General features: G+C 47.3%; 1 protein-coding gene across 1 annotated transcript; it reads right to left on the bottom strand.

Annotated features, from left to right (window-relative positions):
* Positions 1–6,763: 6,763 nt before the first annotated feature.
* On the bottom strand, positions 6,764–18,612 carry FGF6 (fibroblast growth factor 6). The gene is made up of 3 exons (XM_040462715.1): positions 18,046–18,612; positions 16,981–17,084; positions 6,764–7,459 (listed from the first exon to the last, which is right to left on the bottom strand). Exons 1-3 carry the CDS (start codon positions 18,389–18,391, stop codon positions 7,283–7,285), a joined length of 627 nt encoding a protein of 208 aa, XP_040318649.1. The 5' UTR covers positions 18,392–18,612; the 3' UTR covers positions 6,764–7,282.
* Between the last annotated feature and the right edge of the window lie 568 nt (positions 18,613–19,180).

Raw genomic sequence — 19,180 nt, 5'->3', positions numbered from 1 at the left:
TTGGAACTGCAAGTAACTTTGTCTCATGAAGACATATATTGGCCTGTTGGATGGAGAACGCCCCACCAAAACCAGATGGGAGGGCTCTAATGTTCCTTATAGAAATAAGGAATGATTAAGCATTGATATTTATAATAAACACTACAACTGGCCAGTCAACTGACCCTTCAGCCTTCCAAAGGGCCACAGTGAATACGCTCCCTTCTCTCTTTCAGGGCAGCTTCAGGAGGAATGCTCAAAGAATGGAATATTTTGGTTGGCTGATTTTTAAAACCGAACATTAAACTTTTGGGGGGATTGTCCAAAGTTTTCTGTTGAAAAATTTTAAAAACATGTGTTTATTTTTTGATAAATACATTTGTCAACTGAAGATTTTTCAGATCTTGAACTTTTCACTCTGAGCATCATTTCCTGTTGTATGATGCTGTAGGAGAATATGGTATAGAAATTTTGACTGGGTGTGGAAATACCAGGATGTCTCTGAGATATTGTTTTCACAACAAATGTTCAACATCTGGTATTAGCTTTTCTTGGCATTTTGGCACTTTCTCTTAAAGCCATAGGAAAGGAGTGGAAGCAGCCACCCTGGCCAAGCATTATTTGTGAAAGGAGTTTGTAGCATCCCTTTGCCTATGTTCAGAACCATTGCACTGGGCCTCAAGGCCTTGATGATGGACAGAGATACCAGCAGAGGAGCTTCTTGGTTGGCCCGTCTAGGGATGAGAGTGCTCATCAGACGAAGAATATGAAATCTCTTGAGATTCACCTCAGAAAATGGTGGGGCCTGCTTCCTATGTTTTAGAATAATCAAGTTCAGCTTATGAAGAGCTCCCTTTGGTCAGGACTGCTGTGTGAAATGACCAGCCTTTTTTCTACCCACTGTCACCACTCTATTCTGCCATCATCTCCTTAGCCCAGAGCACTCCAAAAGCCTCCAGTGATCCTCCCCATAGAGGGCTCACCTCCTCCATGCCACTCTATACCTGATAGTTCCAGCCATCTTTCTAAAATCCCTGTCTGGTCCTGTTACTTCTTAAACTCTCCAAGGATGGACCTTACATCGTTTTTAGATGAAAATTCAAGCTCCTTCAGTGACAGAAGCCAAACACAAGAAACCACATATTGTGTGATTTCTTTACAAGAAATACCCAGAAAAGGCAAAACTATGGAAACAAAAAGTAGATTAATGGTTGCCTGTGGTGGACATGGTGAAGTGGAGATTAAGGGTACATGTGCACAAAGAATCTAATTGGAGTAAAGAAAATGTTCTAAAACTCACGTGTGGTGATGGTTGCACAACTTGGTAACTTTACTTAAGAATCATTGAGTTGTACATTTGAAAATGGTGAATTATATATGAAAACTTAAAAAATATTCAAGCGCCTTACTATACTTACCAGATAGATGCTCCATGATACATTTCCTAATGGCCTGGTTTGAGACCCCATCTCACCCCTGCCCTCCTTCTGCACACCTGCCTTACTGGCCATAGTTTAGGTCCTCCAAGGTGCCACGTTCTTCCCCTGGAATCTCACCTGAACCTTTGAACACCTGCTGTAACTTTCCTACCCTGCCTGCTGACCCCCACCCACCTGCCCCAAATCTGGCTGATACCCGGCAGAGCCTACCTGTCTCTGGGATGGATTCCGTTTTCCACCCAGATGAGCTCAGCATCCTGTTCTGTGCCCCCATAGTTCACCTGGGCTTTGTTTTTCATGCCACTCATCACACTTTTCTGTGATTATTTGTTTAATGTCTGTCGTCTTTGCCAATATATAAGCCCACATATAATTGGTCACAATGATATTTCAAGGCACATAGTAGGATCTTAGAAATATCAATTGTGTGGATAAATACAGGAACAAGTTGCAGAGGCCACAGGACCAGGCAGCTCTTCCAAGAGTACAGAGATTTATTCAGAACCCAACATTACTCAACCAAAGGCACATTTTATTCTCTTCCAGAGACTACACAAGGAATAGAAGAGGAACCTGGGTAGGGCTGGCATGATAGGGGCATGGTCAGGAGATCACAGGTGTGATGATGAAGAGGTGTGGGAAGGGGTAAGTGGGATGTGAGAGAATAAGCTTGTGAGTCATAGGTTCTCATCTGGCTATGTGATCCTGGGTGAGAAACTTAAACTCCCTCTTCTTCTTCTTTTAACCTATGAAAAGATTTTTCATAATTTATAGAGTATCTCTTACTTCAAATATTCTGTAATTCTAGTCATTCTACTAGACTAGGGCTTCTCAGTGTCAGAATTGCCTGGGGTGTGTGTTACAAAGGTAGACTCCTGAGCTCCACCCAGGCCTCTGGATCAGTATCTCTGCAAGTGTGGCCAGGGAATCTACATTTTAACATACTCTTGGGTGTTTTTTTTTTAATGCAAGTTTGTGAGAGGGTGGGAATTGGGTCTACCTCATTCACTCACATTTCCCAAAACTCAACCCAATGCAGCACAGAGATAGGGTGCTCAGTATTTTCTTGATGGGTGAATAAGTGAATGAGTAAATGGTACAGTAACAGAAATGTGGATATCTTGCTTTGACAAAGGCAGAAGAGGAAGAGGGCTGCTGCCTCACTATGGTCTATGATAGCTTCCTTCCCCTTCGGAGCTGAATTCCACATTTTTAAAATATGGTGGTGGGACTGAGTTACTCACGTGATTTCTCCCTGCCTTAATAATCCATAGCACCATGAACCAATAATATTGACAGCACCATGAATCTATGCTTTCTGTTTCCCTTCGCCTTCCTCCTTGAGAGAAAAAGAATCAAGGTGAAAATCAACCACAACCTGGAGATTTGTTGTGAGTTTTAATAGGAGGGGTGGAGTCAAACAGTTTAGAGGAACGTATAAAAAGACCTTTTACTTTTTGCTGGAACATGATATGGTTTGTGCATAGCACATACATATTAAAAAATAGAAGCATCACATTATACACGCACATGACTGAACAAATTCTGAGGGTTTTTCTATTCACTTTACCCAAACTTAAGGACAGCTCTGCATTGGGACCCAGCCTGAGGTACTTAATTGATTTATAGAAAGGAGAAACCATATGAGGACACAGCTGTCTGAATGCTGGAATCTCAGTAGTTCAATGAGGTATACAAGCGTGGTTCTGTGTTGGCTCTCAGCACAATAGACTAGATTCAGGATCTGCTTTGGGCAAAATCACTCCCTTCTTCCATTCTGGGAAGAGGAAACACCAACTCAGATATAAGCTCAGAATGGATTATTTCTATCTACTCTTCTGGCCTTGTTCCAAACATTCTGGGAGGTAGCAGAATGAGTGGCCATTTCTGGCCAGGAGGAGGGGGGGGTGCAGATTTGAGGGACCCACTTCATAGACATGAAAGTGGCAAGCAGCAGAAAATCCCTCCTCAGCGACATCTGAACTGGAGCCTTTGGGGACAGAAAGATGTAGGAGCTTTCCAGCTTCTGTGCACATGAAAAGCAGCAGGAGGGGATAGATGGGAGAGAGAATATCCCCGTGTCTTAGGGCCGGCAATCACCCTTGGTAGATATGTTTGCACCAGTGACCGTGGCACAAAACAGGCACGGGTAGTGCATATACAGTTAGGAGGAAGGATGGGGCACCTGGGTGGCTCAGTTGGTTAAGTGTCCGACTTCAGCTCAGGTCATGATCTCATAGTTCGTGGGTTCGAGCTCCGTGTCAGGCTCTGTGCTGACAGCTTGGAGGCTGGAGTCTGCTTCAGATTCTGTGTCTCCCTCTCTCTCTGCCCCTCCCCCATTTGCACTCTGTCTCTGTCTCTCTCTCAAAAATAAATAATAAAAACATTTAAAAAAAAACAAAGTTGGGAGGAAGGAAAACTACAACTTGTAGACTCTCATACGTCCTTCTCTCCTAGGATTGCACAGAGTGATAACTTGGAGGCACTGAGGTCAAGGACAAGAAAGGGGCCCAGCACCATCATGAGAAAAATTCTAAGCTTCCCAGCAGAGGATTAGGTTAGGAGAGACTTTCAGGCCTGGGTTATTGGCCTGGGAAGATCCTATGTCTAGAAAGGAGAGAGGTTCATAGCCTAGATCAGATGATAAGAGAAAATATTCTCTTTCCTAAGCCACAGAATGGCCCTCACCAGGGGCTTGGAGTGTGTGTGCTGGACGTGTTGTGGGACATGGCGGCAGAGGTATTAGGCTGTGAAGGGTAATGGTAGGGTATTAATTACAAAATTATATGCTTCTTTCCAAAGGAGGTTCAAAAAGGCATGGCAAGTGGGAAGGGAAGTGTTGTTAGAAGGCAGTGAGTGATGAAGTGAATATAATCAACAGCTTCAATGAGGCAGTTGGTTTCTGGTTTCCTCTGAGGTCCATCCATTGCCCTGAGGAAGGTGCAGATTCTACAAGGGGCCTGGAGCTCCCCTATTGGTTCTGACCTCACCTTCCCCAGCTGAGAAGTTCATCATCAAGGGTGTGTACATATGTTGCTCTCATTTTTATCATTTGTTCTTGAAAAAGGAATAAGGCAGCATCTGGGCTCTTGGAGGCCCAAGTTTGCATGGAGCTGCCAGAGAAGGTTCAAGATAAGAGGGAAGCCAGTGACTACCAAACTCTGTAAACCAGGGTCACAGCTAAGGATCTGGGGGAGAAAAGACCCAAATTGTTTGTAATACATGGCAGCAGGAAGGTGAGGTTCATTCTGTCCCCCTGCTGCTGCCTTTTGGATCCAACAGGGCTGAGAGCTGAGTCCAAGAATCCTTAGATGTGATGATCAGACAGGAGACAACTCTGCATGCCTATGCACAGACACAGTAGCAGGCAAGAAGGGACTGAACTTGCTGGTCTTCCTTTGTTCCTGCCCCTTAACCCACTTCTGTGCATGGACAGTGACTTGTCCTAAGCCACTTACAGGTCAAAGAGAAAGCTCTTGGGAGAGACCTCCTCTAGCAGGAGGAGTTTTAACGAGTCAACGATGCATCCCCCATCCAGGAATATATTCAGAATGTTCAGCAACTGGTGCAACGTAAGCCCTGGTACCAGTTTGAACAGATGCCCGGCTGCTAGTAACCAGTTCCTGTCCAGCAAATGGTGTGCTGGTGCCTCCACGTAGTGACTGACTAACAAGGCAGCCTGGTCCTAGGCATGTCATAGCATCTCCTTCTCACTCTTAGCATGAAAAATGGGAGTGGACATTTGGGGGGACTCCTTGTCAGTATTTTGGCCCTTTTAGGAGCCTCTAGAGAGATGCAGGAAAGGTCTAGCAATCTGAGGCCTCTCTTTAGAAGTGTGTCCCCTCTCGTGCCAAATTGGCTCAGAGATTTAGGAAGAAAGGAGCTAACGTTTTGGGACCTAAAACTTTTCTCCTCACCAGATCATTGTCCATCCATCCACCCAGCCTTCCTGCACTGCCAGTACATCCCATCAGAAACTGATACGTGCCTTAGGTCCTGAGTGCACCTCAGGTCTGATGTACCCTGTCAAAGAGGCCAGTCAATTACTCTGGACAAGATAATCAGCTTTGTACTCTGCCTCCAAGCAGAACTGCACTTCTAGTATTCTAAATGTTCAAGATGGACCAACTTTCTCCCATTTGACCCAAGACCCAGCTCCTTCCCGTTTCTTCCAAGGCTTGGCCATGTCCACTCTTGCTCTCAAGCTCTTACTGTCTGTTCAGTCTTTCTGGTTGCTCACCTTGGTGTGGCCTTTTCCTCCTCACCCAGCACATTCCCTCCCTGATGTGTGCCAGGCAGAAAGTAGTCAATATGATGTCTCCCTTGGTTTCCAACCTCCATGTCCATCTCACAGTCGCTCAGCTCAGATCTATCTATAGATGGCCGCATCTGCAAATAGAGAGGTATGTCGAAGATGAAGGTATTTGCAGCAGATGAGGGGTTGTCTTGCAGGGGCCCCTGAAAGCAGCAGGGTGTCAGGTCATTTTGTAACTTGATGGTTCATGTATGCCGAAAATATTTGCACTCTGATATGGCTCTCTCTGGTTTCAGATTTAGGAACATTCCAATGGTTCAGGAATCTGAAGGCTCCAGGCAGACAACATTTATAGTCACTTGGGGAACCTCTGCTTTAAATACTCTCAAAGGACAGGAGGCAAGAAGGCATTGTACTGCAAGGAGCTGTTTCAGTTTGGCTGCTTGATTTCACAGGATTATCACTCTTCTCTTACTGTAGAGGGGCCGGAGGGGGCAAACTCTGGAGGTCATGGTGCCCATTCTACTGCATCCAGGCATCAGCGTGTATGCAAACTGATGATGACCAAGAAGGAAGTGAGAGTATCAGATGAGGACTTGGGTGAGTTTCCTGGACGTAGCTGGAGAGGAATTATCATCTGCAGTCCAAAGCCTCTCTACTTCCTTCATGCCCTATTTTGCATCCCCTCACCCCTCGCCAAACAGGTTGCCATTATTAGGATCCTTGTCATTTGAGGTTAAAATAAGACCCAGTTCAAAGTGAGGAAAAGTTATGGGCAGGGAGCCTGGCCCCAGCTTGTTCTTGGAGCCACACGCAGCACTGAATCCTCCAGGCAGAATGGCACTCCATAGAACATCCAGTCCCTTCCGCTGCTTCCAGCAGGCCTTCCCCAACTGCCCGAGACACTGCTCTACCCTTTTTCTCCAAGAAGAGGATCATCCCTTCTCCCCCAGCTCCCCAGACAGGACAGCCCCAGAGCCCTCACAGACAGGAAGTTTGGAACCTGCCCACCTTCTTTCTGGTTTGCAGTTAAACCCTACTTCCTCCCACCCTGCCCTCCCTACCCTTAGAGGACAGCTGTGCCCCACCACCCATGCAACCCATGCATGCACTAAGTGGCCTCTGGATGGAAGAATGATTGGAAAGAGGCAGAATGGGCACACACATCAATCCAGCTGGTTTGACAAGTGGCATTCTTGCAGGCAGATTCCTGCAGCAATGATACTGGGAGAAAGAAACCCAATGCTCTGCAATGCCTTTTCTCAGACCATCTACGTGAAGATGTATGGATATACATCAACACACACGAATACTCCCACCCTGGCCTTTTCCTGTGCACGTGGTCATATGCCACATGTACCTTCTTTCCTCAGTTGAGGTCACAGCATGCATCCATTGCCATTCTAGGATGTTGGTCGCAACCTCTCTCTTGGTTTGGTTACATACCATGGGGTCCGGTCACCCAGGGAACCAACTCAGGTCTCCCCAAGTACAGGAAAAGCCTGACTGAGGAGTCATGGGGGGTGGGAGGTAAGGGGAATTGTTCATTTGTGCAAAATTCCAAAACAAAAGATGTTGCTTTCAATCTGTGAGCCTTCTTTGAGGGTCCTTATATTCTGGGGAGGAAGTGAGTGACAGTCATGATTGGGGACACTTTGCTGCCCCTCTTTACCCGTCCATATTTGCTCAGTGCGATGTAGGTCCCTCGGTACAGGTCTGACTCGTAGGCATTGTAATTGTTGGGCAGGAGGGTTTCTCTGAACTTGCATTCCTCTTGGAAGCTGGGCTGCGAAAGAAATGGACAAATAACAGAGGCTCAATTATAAATGAGATGTAGTGAGCCCTCTACCGGGTACACCTCCCTTCCCTTCATAAGATAGCCAGCAGGGAAACTGAGCCATTCTAGGCCAATCAAATCATGGGAGGGCACAAAGGAAGAGACTTCCAAGCTCTTTTGGACCCCTCTCATGTTCTCCTCTTCATGATAAGCAAATCAAGGCCCAGGGACATGGATGGAGAAAGTCTGTGTCACATGAGGTGGGTCTCCTGATTTTCAGTTCAGGGCACTTTCCACCAAGCACCTAGCTGATAACTTATTTCATCAGAGAAAGAATCATAAAAGGATATAATGGGCTTTTCCCAAGTCCACTGTGAGAGGTGGTCTAGTGGAATGGGTTTGGGAGCCCCAGGCTCTACTTAGTGGTTTTCTGCTTCCTAGTTGTGTGACCATGGGCAGTCTCCTCTCTCAGCCTTGGTTCCCTTTCCTGCAAGCTGTGTGTCTGGGGAGGAGGTGGGGGGGGGCAGTTAGAGGAGGGGTGGGGACATATGATTCCCTAAGTCCTTTCCAGCGCTATCTGTTGACCATGTTAACCCTTTCTTCTTTCCACTCGTTGCCCCCTCACTCCATCTTTCCCAGTTTACCTCCCAGGTTTGCCACCCCTTAAAGATGCCCATTCTTGGTTTTGACTTTGAGCCCAGAAGGTGCCTGGTGCCTCCTAGACATTCATTGCTCTCTAGAAAAGTTCAGGAACAGAGATGGTAAGGAGCAGTGATTTTTATGGAGAAGAGAACCTGGTTCCCTCTGTGGCAGGTGGTGCCATGGAGTCTGGGGCCAGTGCTAATTTGGTAGAGAAGTGTGTGGAGCACCTGTTCTGAAAATGAGCACTAAACTTCCTGCCACACATCGACAAGTTCATTCCCTATGCATCACCCACGCCCTCCTTTATTCCTAGAAAAGAAGGCCGTTCCTCCCCGGACTTGCAGGGCCAATGCTGAGGGAGGTTGGGGGGATTTCTGTGTTTTGTATAGGGAGTGGCTCTGTTGAGTCTAGAGGAAGAGAGAGCAAGGTGGGAGCCAGGAGGTCTGAGATCCAATCTTGAAAGAAACACAGAATGAAACAAAAAGAGAGGTGGGGTGTAATTTCTGACTCCTTCCTGCTGACTGAGGCCATTGGCTATAAAAAGCCCACTCAATGGCTGGCCAGCTGTGCCAAAGGTGTCATCTGACCTTCTCCGAAGGAATCGTACTATGAGCACCCTGGGCTGGCTGGAGGCGGGGGATGGACCAGAGCCTCTTCCTGTTATGAACAGAGGGTGATGAGCTAGTTCCCTGGGCTCCCAGACACCCACAGCTCTTTGGACGCACCTCTCAGACAGCATGTACAACAGTGTGTGTGTGATCCCTGGGGACAGCTTCTTCTTTCTCAATAGACTCCAAGTTCCCCGAGTCAAGGATTGTGTCTTGTCAGGTATGTGACCCTGAGTGGATGATGACTTAATAGGGATGCCAGGAGGACAAATGGACACCCATACATGACCGACTCCTTCAGTGTAGCATAAGAGTGAGCAAGGGTGCAGCATGGTGTAAGGAAGGAACACCACACTCACCTTCTGCCCTTCACCTCTCACCCCTTTCCCCACTCAGGCGTCCAGTTTATTGTTTACAAGGCACTTCTACATGTATTAATTTACTTGAGGTGAATGTGAAAGCTTTAGCCAGTCACACCAACTGGCTTCCTAATACCACACTAGGGAGTTTGGGTTTTTACAACCTTTAGTTTCCTTTGTAAGGAACTTTGAGGTTATGCTGATGATGATTCACCTCTTACTTCATTCGCTATGTGAACTTGGGCAAGTGATTTAACCTTTTAAGTCTCAGTTCCCTCATTTGTAAAGTGGGGGCAGTTAGAATAATTATGTCATAGAATTGGAGCATTAATTGAAATAATGTACAGGAAGTCCATGGTGTAACACCTGGCACATAGTAAAATATAAAAAAAAATTGGGGGTATCTGAGTGCCTCAGTCAGTTAAGCATCTGACTCTTGATTTCAGCTCAGGTCATGATCTCACAGTTCTTGAGATTAAGTCCCACATCGGGCTCTGTGCTGACAGCATGGAGTCTGCTTGGGATTCTCTCTCTTCCTTTCTGCCCCTCTCTTGTTCACATGTGCTCTCTCCTCTCTTTCTCTCTCAAAATAAGTAAACTTTTAAAACATTCTTATTACTATAATTATTCTCTATCATGAACTACTTTGCATTAAAAGCTCTAAAGGACTTTGTCTTACCCTGGATTGGTATTCCTGCAAAACCTGCTGTGGGTTATTGGACATTTCCACTTTTAAGCTCTGCAGTTATTGACTGAATGACTGGGAGACTGTGAACTTGCATGAGAAGAACACAGAACTAGGATACACAGAGGCTGATGCTCTGGCACTGCTCTTTGGGGTCTCTCTGGGCCATGGCCTCTTTACCTGTGCATGAGAGGTAGAAGCAGCCACAGAAGCTGAGACCATTTGAGGGCCAAAACTCTGAAGCAACACCACTAGGAGAATAGAATCTCAGGATTAACTGTAAAAGGTAAATGAGAAACAAAGCTACATTGATTAAAAGTCTGGTGAAGATTAATGAACAAAATACAGAGTCCAGAAGTAGATCCAAATATATAGCAATATAACATAAAAATTGATTTGAAATTAATATAGAAGTGGGGTTTCAAATCACTGGAGACAGCATGGTGTTGAAACAGCTGGGTAATATCTAATAACAATAATAATTAAAAATAATAATAAAGTTTGACTTATCATTTCATTCCTTACTTTAAAATAAATTCTACAAGTAGCAAAGACCTAAATGTAAAAAAAAAGAACCTCATGAGTCCAGAAAAAAATTTTTTTAAATAATCTGGAGTCAGGATGATCTTTTTGATCAGGGCACAAAAAACTAGATGCCATAAAAAAAAGCAAAAGGAATACATTTGACTTCTGCCTGGAAAAAATTACCTTAAACAAAACAAAAATGTAAATGGAAAACTCAGTTAAAAAATAGTTGCATTTGTGTCAGAGAGTACATTTTGTTACTATATTCGGGACCCTTGGACAGTGTTTATGAACAGACCATTTACAGAAAAGGAAATACAACTAGCATTTGGACATGAGAAAATATGCCTAATGAGAGAAATGTAAGTCCTAACAGTGAGACCACATTTTTAATTGTTTGATTAAAGAAATCAGATTTTTGGGCACCTGGGTGGCTCAGTCAGTTAAGCGTCTGACTTCATCTCAGGTTATGATCTCACGGTTTGTGAGTTCAAGCCTCTTGTCAGGCTCTGTGCTGTCAGTACAGAGCCCACTTCTGGTCATCTGTGCCGCCCTCTCTCTGCCTCTCTTCTGTGAACACACTCTCTCTCTCAAAAATAAATAAACATTAAAAAAGAAATCAGATGTTTGATAATATTCTTTCATTGGTGAATGCAGGAAGACTAGGAATTCTCATTTAATGTCTGTGGGTGTGTATATTGTTATAACCTTTATAAAGAGCAATTTGACAATATCTACTAGAATGAAAAAGGAATATAGCTTTGATTAGTAATTCCACTTGTAGGAATGTATCTAACTAGCACACTCCCACTCATGTACAAGAGTTACTCACTGCAGCATTATTTATAATAGTAAAAGACCCAAAACAACAAAGTGTCTATTTGGAGGGGAGTAGTTAATTCAATTATGGCAGATCTACACAACTGAATGCTATTAAGCCATGAAAAAATATGAAACCTTTGTGGGCACTGACTTGAAATGGTCTCAAAGACATACTGTTAAGTGATGAAGTAAGGTTCAAAACGATGTGTAGTATGCTCCTATTTGTGTGACCTTTAAAATAACAGTGAGGGTGCACATACAGGGACACGGGGTCTTCCTGGGATGATACACAAAGAGCCAGGACAACATCTTTGTCTGGGGAGGTACTAGTGGCTTCGGAGAGCGTGAGAAGGAGACTAAATTCCCGTGGCATATTCTTTTACACCTTTCTCCCCACCTTAAACCGTGTTCATGCATTACCTAGTCATCTAAGTAGATTATTTAAAGTGGGAAAGAAATTCAGGATACAAGTTGAGCCAGGAAGGAAAAAGAAAACATTTATATAAAAAAAAAAAGAAAAGAAAACATTTGTATCAAAAACGGGTGGTCCCCCTGTGTCCTGGTAGTCCTAGTCCCTGCCACCTGCCACCTTCCACTTTTCCCTCTGTTCTAACTTGTACGTCCCTGGAGAGCAACCCGCCCTCAGTCTCCAGAATTTGTTTCTGATCTAGATGGTGGTTAAGGGAGAGGATTTGCGTGTGGTTTGCAAACTCTAGAGAGGAAATCAAACCTTGGGGCCGAGGGTGTGAGGGAGAGGAAGGAAAGGAAGAGGAACTGAATGATTCGGACAAGAAATTCTGAGAGCATCTGCCCATATCCTCCATTCTAGAACGTGTCCAATTTAAGAATCCAGCCTTTCACAGTGTCTGGGTCTCCTCAAACATTGGTTAAATGTACATCCTGGTGGTTGTACATATTGTGCCTTGTTCTCCGCTCATTGCATTTTGATTATTCAAATTTCCTGCCCTTTAAAAAATTTTTTCCCACTTTAGTTTCTGTCCGTTTGGTTCCTTTTCTCTAGCCTTGCTCCTATTCCTGGCCTTCCCCAGAACTGGGTACAAATCTTAAGTGAAAAAAGAGAAGTGGATGAAGTTTGCTTTCAAAGCCCTGTCTTTCCTTTGCCTGTCTCTTTCTGTACCCCTCTGCCCTGTCCTTGGGGTTCAGGTGGCAGGAGGCCAAGGCCATTTCCCTGAACCCTTTGAAGCAGCTGATGCTTCAGGCCAGTGGGTATTCCCGCTGCCCAGGCTGATGCCTGAGCTGGTATCCAGACCCAGCCTCTTAATCCATGTCTACTGCCTCCTGAGCCCGGTTCTCACGACCCAAGAGTGGTGTCTCCTCAGCTCTGGTGAGAAAAGCACTCATGCCAAGTGAACGTCAGGTCAATAAAAGCAGCTACCATATATTATTACTTGAACAAATGAAAATAATTCCTCCAGATCACATTTCCTGGGTTTGCCGGGGCTCAGGCCCCAGTGTGACAACGTCTTAAATTCCATGTAGGTCTAATCAGACTTATGTGGAACCAAACTCCAAAGCGATCGGCTCTTACCATGGAGAAGGGAATTTTGCAGAGGGGCTTTGCAGAGGGCTGTTCCAGCCTGTGACCTCTGGCAGAAATGCCCCATGCGGTCTGGGCTGGATGAGACATCCATCCTCTTGTCTTCGGGCAGAGCTAAGTCACCCGGACTGGTGGAAGTGGATGCGTGTCTTTAAAGCTCTTCCTCCCAGGGCTAACCCAGAGCCACTTGCTTCTTCTATTCCTCCTGGTTTGTGAGTGTGCATGGAAGGGGCAAGGGTGGGTGGTGTTTAAGGAGGTGGGAAATGGAGAGAAAAAAAAAAGATTCTTTTTCCTAAGACCCTTTCCTCCTGCAGCCTCTGTTTCTTTTTCTGTCCTTAGCTGAAATGGAGAAATAGATAACATCTCAGCTCCAAGAGGTCTGTATATTGTAACCCCCTTTCCTAACACACAATGGCATTGTCGATTTAGATGTGTTTGAAAAGCTTTTTGTCAGGCATGACTTTCTTGTCAATCCTGTGCAGCTCCTTGTAGCAGGCAGGCTGTGTGTTGGGGAGAGTTGTCTTCAGGGCTCTCGGGTCCCATCCCCCAGCACTTCTACCCAGCAGGTGCTAACATCCCCTCAGGAATCTGTTCTCTGCTGGATGAGCTTTGCTGCCAGCTGAGTGAAGGCATGGCTTGGTCCTCCCCTCTCCCAATGTAATGCCCCACAGAATAAGCAAAGGCCTTGATGGATGAAACAAATACTGTGTTCTCTGCACGTTGTCATACTACTATTGATTAAAAGGATGTAGATGCAGTTATAAATAGTAAAACTAAAATCATTTAAAAGCATTACTGAATTCCTACTAGCTTTTTGTCAGTATGCATTTTTCTCTTGGCCAAGGGATTCTCGTAGAGAGTGCCCAAGCCGACCACCAATCGTTAAGTGGGGTTCCTTGATTTTTTTTTTCAATTTTATTTTTAAAAGCATTAAGGACATTGGAATTCACTGATTTCTGCCTCTGTCTACATGGAGAGAGCAGAGGTCCAGGCCCAGAGAAGGTCAGGGATTTTGCCCCACATATAAGCAGGTAGTGGAGGGTAGGTGGGGCAGGAGCTGGAAATTGGGTCCCAATCTGTACATGAGATGCACTTCTTCTGTGGGTTTCAAGAGCCTTACCTGAAGAGCCCTGAGGCAGGTCTGCACACAGAACTGGTTGTGCGAATTTAGAGACCTAGTGTCCCATCTGTGAAGGGAGGATAAAGACCACATGCACCTTCCAGGGCTGCTAGGGGATAATGCTTGGAAGATGCCCTACAAACAGTAGGTGCTCAATACCAGGACGGCTATTTATATTGTCTCAGCTGGGAATAGGCATCCCGCCATGGGGCTCTGCGCCCCTCTTTCCTAGAAGTGAGACATGCAGGAAGTCACTTTTCCTAGGTAGGTTTTCTCAGCTCTTCTTCTCTGGCCATGAGTAGTCTCCTGTCCCCACCCCGTGCAAGGGTCCCCTCCCCCCATGAGAAATCTCATTTAGCTGCAGGCGGTAGCAGCTGAGCCTGGGGAGATGAGGCAGCTCTAGGGGCTTAAGGGAAATAGTGTGAATGAAATCATCACCCAGCGGGAGTCTTCCTGGCTCCGGGGATCAGTTGGCAATTGTTTTTTTAGACTGTGATAACAGGCCCCTGAGGGGCAGTGGGAGGGGGTAGAGGTGGTTTGGAAGCATCTGGGGCACAGCCACACAAAGCATCAATTGTCCAAGCTTGGGGCATAGTTGGGCCACACTCCCGGGTCCAGCCCCACTCTCCTACACAAGCCTGCCCAGCCCTGGGCTCCAAGGAGGACAACCTCCCACCTTAGAGAAGGTGCTCCCAGACTCAGTGCTCCTGGGGTGTGGGAGGGGGAGGGTAGAGTGTGCAGAATGAGCAAGCCTTCCCTCAGGACAGCCCCCCTTTTCCCTGGACTCTCTCATTTCGTGAACCCTCCAGCTCAGGGGCCCATCTGACCCCCTTGGAAGTCATGTGCCCCGGAGGGAGGGGAGCAGGGGTGTCTCCAACATGAGGAGTCAGTTCACACTTACTTATGGAAGGTGGCTCCTTCCCATTTGCTACTCCATGCTTTACCCCTTTGCAGTGCCTCTGACTGTGATTAAAGCTCTGATTTTTGAACGTCATATAGGTTCTCCTACCGGGGTAATGGATTTCTAGTTGGAAGTGGGTACATTTTCGTATATTTGTGCCCTCTCCTTGCCTCAAAGTTGAAAGTCCTTCTGGTAATGCTTTCTGCACTCTGTCCTTCCTTCCAGGAGATCTACCTCTAAATGGTCCCTTGCAGAGGGTGCCTTAGTCAACAACCCCAGTTCCTGGCTCTCCAATCGGCGGGATCCCAGGCACGGTGCAGGCTGGCGAGTAAGGGCTTTTTGGGAAGACTATCTCCACAAGGAGGGACCCTGCTTCACCCAAACCTAGGCTGGCCCCAGGCTGGCTCCTGTCTTCTCCAGCACCTTTGCACAGAGTGAAGTCTGAGAAAGAAAGGGGGTGTCTGAGGATTCCAAACCTCATGCTGGGTTTCACCTGCCCCGCCCTCCAAAGACTGTGTGGCCTGGTGGTCCCAAGCCTGCCTGTGCTACAGAAACACCAGAGAAGCTTAAAAACAACAACAACAACAAACAATCAAACAAACAAACTCATCTTTGGTCCCCCATCCCAGCCCTGCCAAATAAGCATCTCTGATGGAGGTCCCTGCAAATCTGTACTTTTAACAAGCTGCCAAGGTGATGGGATGCAAAATGTCCCACACATGTCACTTCTAGGAAAGAAGGGTGCAGAACCCCATGGCAGGGTGCCTCGCCGCATCAGCTGATATGATAGCTGCTCTGTATTGAGTACTTACTGTCTGCAGGGCACCCTGTGGAGTGCTTTCCAAGCATTATCTCCTGGCAGCCCTGGGAGGTGCATGTAACTTTATCCTCCCTTTACAGATGGGACACTGGGTTCATGAAGTCTCCTGTCCTGTCAGAGCAGTGTGCAGACCTGCCTCAGGGCTCTTCAGGTAATGCACGTCACGGCTCTGCAGAAGTGCCCTTGGTGAACAGACCAGGGACTGAATTCTGGTTCATGGTACCACCTAGCCTAGGGCTATTCCTTTTACTTCCAACGCCCACTTTTAATCCACGCCTTGTCTCCTTGACTAAAGGTCACAGGGAGGGACACCTGCGTGGCTCAGTTGGTTATGCATCCAGCTCTTGTTTTGGGCTGAGGTCATGATCTCATGGTTTGTGGGTTATAGCCCTGCATCGGGCTCCTTGCTAATGGTCCAGAGCTTCCTTGGGATTTTCTCTCTCTCTCTCTCTGTCCCTTCCCCCACTTGCTCTCTCTCCCTTTCTGTCTCTCTCAAAAATAAGTAAGTAAACTTAAAGATCACAGGGAAGAGACCACCTGAGCTCCCCTTTGGGTATGTAATAGGCCTCTCGTGTAGGTATAGCCTCGCCAGAACCAGGCACCAATCCCAGATCTCTGCTCACTTCCTGGTGCTCAGTCTGCCTCCAAGGAGAGGTAGAACAGCACTCCACGCCCTCCCCATAAATAACTCTGGTATTCCTTCACAAATGCTCAGCGGTCTACCTTTTTATCCTTCTAATTTCTGTCAAAAGAACTCCCAGTGCCTTCAACTTCATAAGGATGTTGTTCCCCCCCCCCCCGACCCCCCGCCGTAGTTTTGGAATAAGCCAAATCTTAGGAGGAGAGACCCAGGACCCCGGGGGTCAATAAGAGCAGGGGTTTTAGTAAATGCACTTAGAAGCCAACTAGGTTAACCAAAGGGCCGGCATTCACCTTCCCAGGGTGATCTGTGATGGGGAGCGGGCTGGAGGTTGGGTTCCAGCCCAGAGGGTGGAATAAGAGGATGTTTCTCCATCCTACAGGATCAGGGGTCAGAGGGCTTAAAACCATAGAGTAAAACTTCAAGTTCCTTCGTCTCTCCTCCTCATACTGCGCGCTAGATGAGTACCTCTCGGGGTCATGGGGAACAGCACCCGGGCTGAAAGACAGGCTTGCTTCTCCAGGCCTCTCCAGTTCAGGGGGTAAAACCCGACCGTCAGGCTGGGTGACAGCTTTATGCCAGGGTGCAGGTCTCCTTCAGAACCAGCAGCCTCCTGACCTACGGTTCCTATTTAATATTACAAAGGCTGGAAGGCTCAGGAAAAACATGGTCCAAAGCAGAAGCCAGTTAACCGTGAAGCACATGAAACACATGAAGCATGAGCTCGCATGCTTCCTTCTTATTCTAGACAAATATTCACTTCTTTATGCAAGCTTTTGTAGCATTTTCTTCAACTGTGTAAGTTGTAGCCCTCAAATAGCCTGGACGTCCCCCAGCCCAGTGGACTCACCGTTGTGTATAATCTCCCTTTACTGTTCATGGCAACGAAGAGGGCACTCTTCACTCCAAAGAGACTCACCACACCCCGCTCCACTGTGGAAATCTCCAGCAGGCCTGACAAAGAAAGGGGGGCCAGGTTACCCAAGGCTTGTGCAGGGCTCAGCGGGACATCAATCTAGAGGCGACACTACAAGGGCACCTCAGCCCATCCCCCAGCTCCTAGAAAGCCAGACCCTTCATCACCTCTATCCCTGATCTCACTTTGGACTCGGCAAGTCCTGCCACTTTACTGTCAAAGATCCACTTCCGCTGGGGAAGTTCTGACATCGGGGTCAGGGATTGCAGCCATATCTAGATGAGATTAGCTTTTACAGACTTCACATGAAGTCCTTGCCTGGGGTAGAAACATGAATGCTGATTAGCTTTTTAATAAAGTAGATACTCTCCATGCTTCAACAAATTTCAGCTCATCTAATCTTGCAAACACTGCAACCACACGGAAGACTGAAGGCTTGTGTGGATCCTGCAGCCCCTGACCCCTCTTGGATGCGGGAACGTACCTATGCAGCAACCCACCAACTTGCAGGACAAGGACCTGGGGACGGAGAGGGCAGGTGGAAATAAAGGGAAAGATGTGCTTCAGTGAGAAATGTTGCAAAATACTTCCTTTCCTTCTTAAAGAGGGAAGCTAAATAAAAATGAGCTTAAGTCGAATCTGGTCCAAAAACCCTTACTTATTTTCACTACTCTTGCCTTAAGGCTTCCTGGCTGGTTCCAGGTGGTCTTATATGGGCACAGATGTGCCTTTAACACTGAACTAATGGATGCCATGGGGGCTCTGTGGGGTGATGGCAAAGGACACCAGAATGCCTGGACCTCAGCATATTAAGCCTGCACCCAGGCAGGGTCAAAGTCAGTCTGGGGGAGGTGGCTCTGCTTATAAGATTCCAAATAGAGAATATGACTTCTGTCCCCTTTATAATAGGCCCCATGCACCAGAGCAAGTCCCCTTCATCTTTTAGCCTTGCTTGCACCCAAGCCCCCAGCTTCCCAACTGGCTGCAGCTTGCACTCACTGTAGGGGTTCTCCTCGTGGGTCCCGCTGATCCGGCCGTCGGGGGGCACCTGGAGGTGAAAGCCGATGCCCACGTTGCAGTAGAGCCTCCTCTGCCGCTTGATCCCCACCAAGTAGCCACTCTCCCAATTCACTCCGGCAATCTCTCCAGCTAGCCCAGCTCGAGACCTTGACAGCAGGGTGCCCCAGCCCCTGGAGTCCAGCAGCGTGCTGTTGGTGCGGGTGCCTGCAGGCGAGGGCACCACCATGCCCACTAGGACGCCTAGGAAGACAAGAACCCACAGCGTGCCCTGAAGACGTCCTGCTCCCCGGGACATAGTGATGAACAGCCTCTGTCCCAGGGCCATCCACCTTGCCTCTCAGGCACGTGGTCAGAATTAATGGCCCTAAAAATACCGCCCTTCTTGTTTTTCTCCCCTCAGCATGGCGGCAGGGGCTTATTTTTGGAAGGCAGATGAAGGCTGCTGACATGAAACCAAAGCCTGCTTTGGGCACTCGGGTCGGGAGCAGAGGGACCCAGGCTGAGCCGTGGCTGGTAGGGACCATGGCTTGGGGACGGTGTCTAGCTCGCCCGCTTGCTCCGTCCCAAGTCGATTATATTTGATTTGACCTATCTTTATAGTTCAGCAGCCTGGCCCTCCCCTCCACCCATCATCACCCTGACGTCAACTGGCCCAGCTCACTTATCCAAGGCTGTAACATTAATCTGCTGCTGGGCCTGGCTGCCTCCCCAGACCCCCATCACCCTCCCCACACCCCAGGGATTCTGGGAGCCACTGTCATTCCAGCTATGAGGCAGGAATGAAGTGAGCAGGGAGCATCTCTGAGGGAGGGAGGACTTGGCTGGGGGCCCGGGGGAAGAGGGAGGTAAGAGGCCACCCACAATCCAAACTGGGCAAAAGTTCTTGGCCTGGCAGTGCTGGCTTCCTTGTTTAGAGGGCAAAGGGTAAAGATAGTGATAGGGAAAAGCTTAGTGTCAGATGATGACAGTGGCCTATGAGCTACCCTAGAGACATTTTCATGGAAAGAGTTCATGGTTGAGGGCAAAGTAGGCTCAGGGGACACTGAAAAGCTGACCCCTTTTAACAGGAGAGAACAGAGATTCAGTGGTGAGGGGTGGGGAGGTGGTCCCTAGG

The sequence above is a fragment of the Herpailurus yagouaroundi genome, unplaced genomic scaffold, assembly GCF_014898765.1.
Source record: "Herpailurus yagouaroundi ecotype Mexico unplaced genomic scaffold, PumYag 355, whole genome shotgun sequence".
Lineage (NCBI taxonomy): Eukaryota > Metazoa > Chordata > Mammalia > Carnivora > Felidae > Herpailurus > Herpailurus yagouaroundi.
The sequence above is the reverse complement of the archived record's forward strand: the minus strand, read 5'-3'. Positions and strand labels throughout refer to the sequence as shown.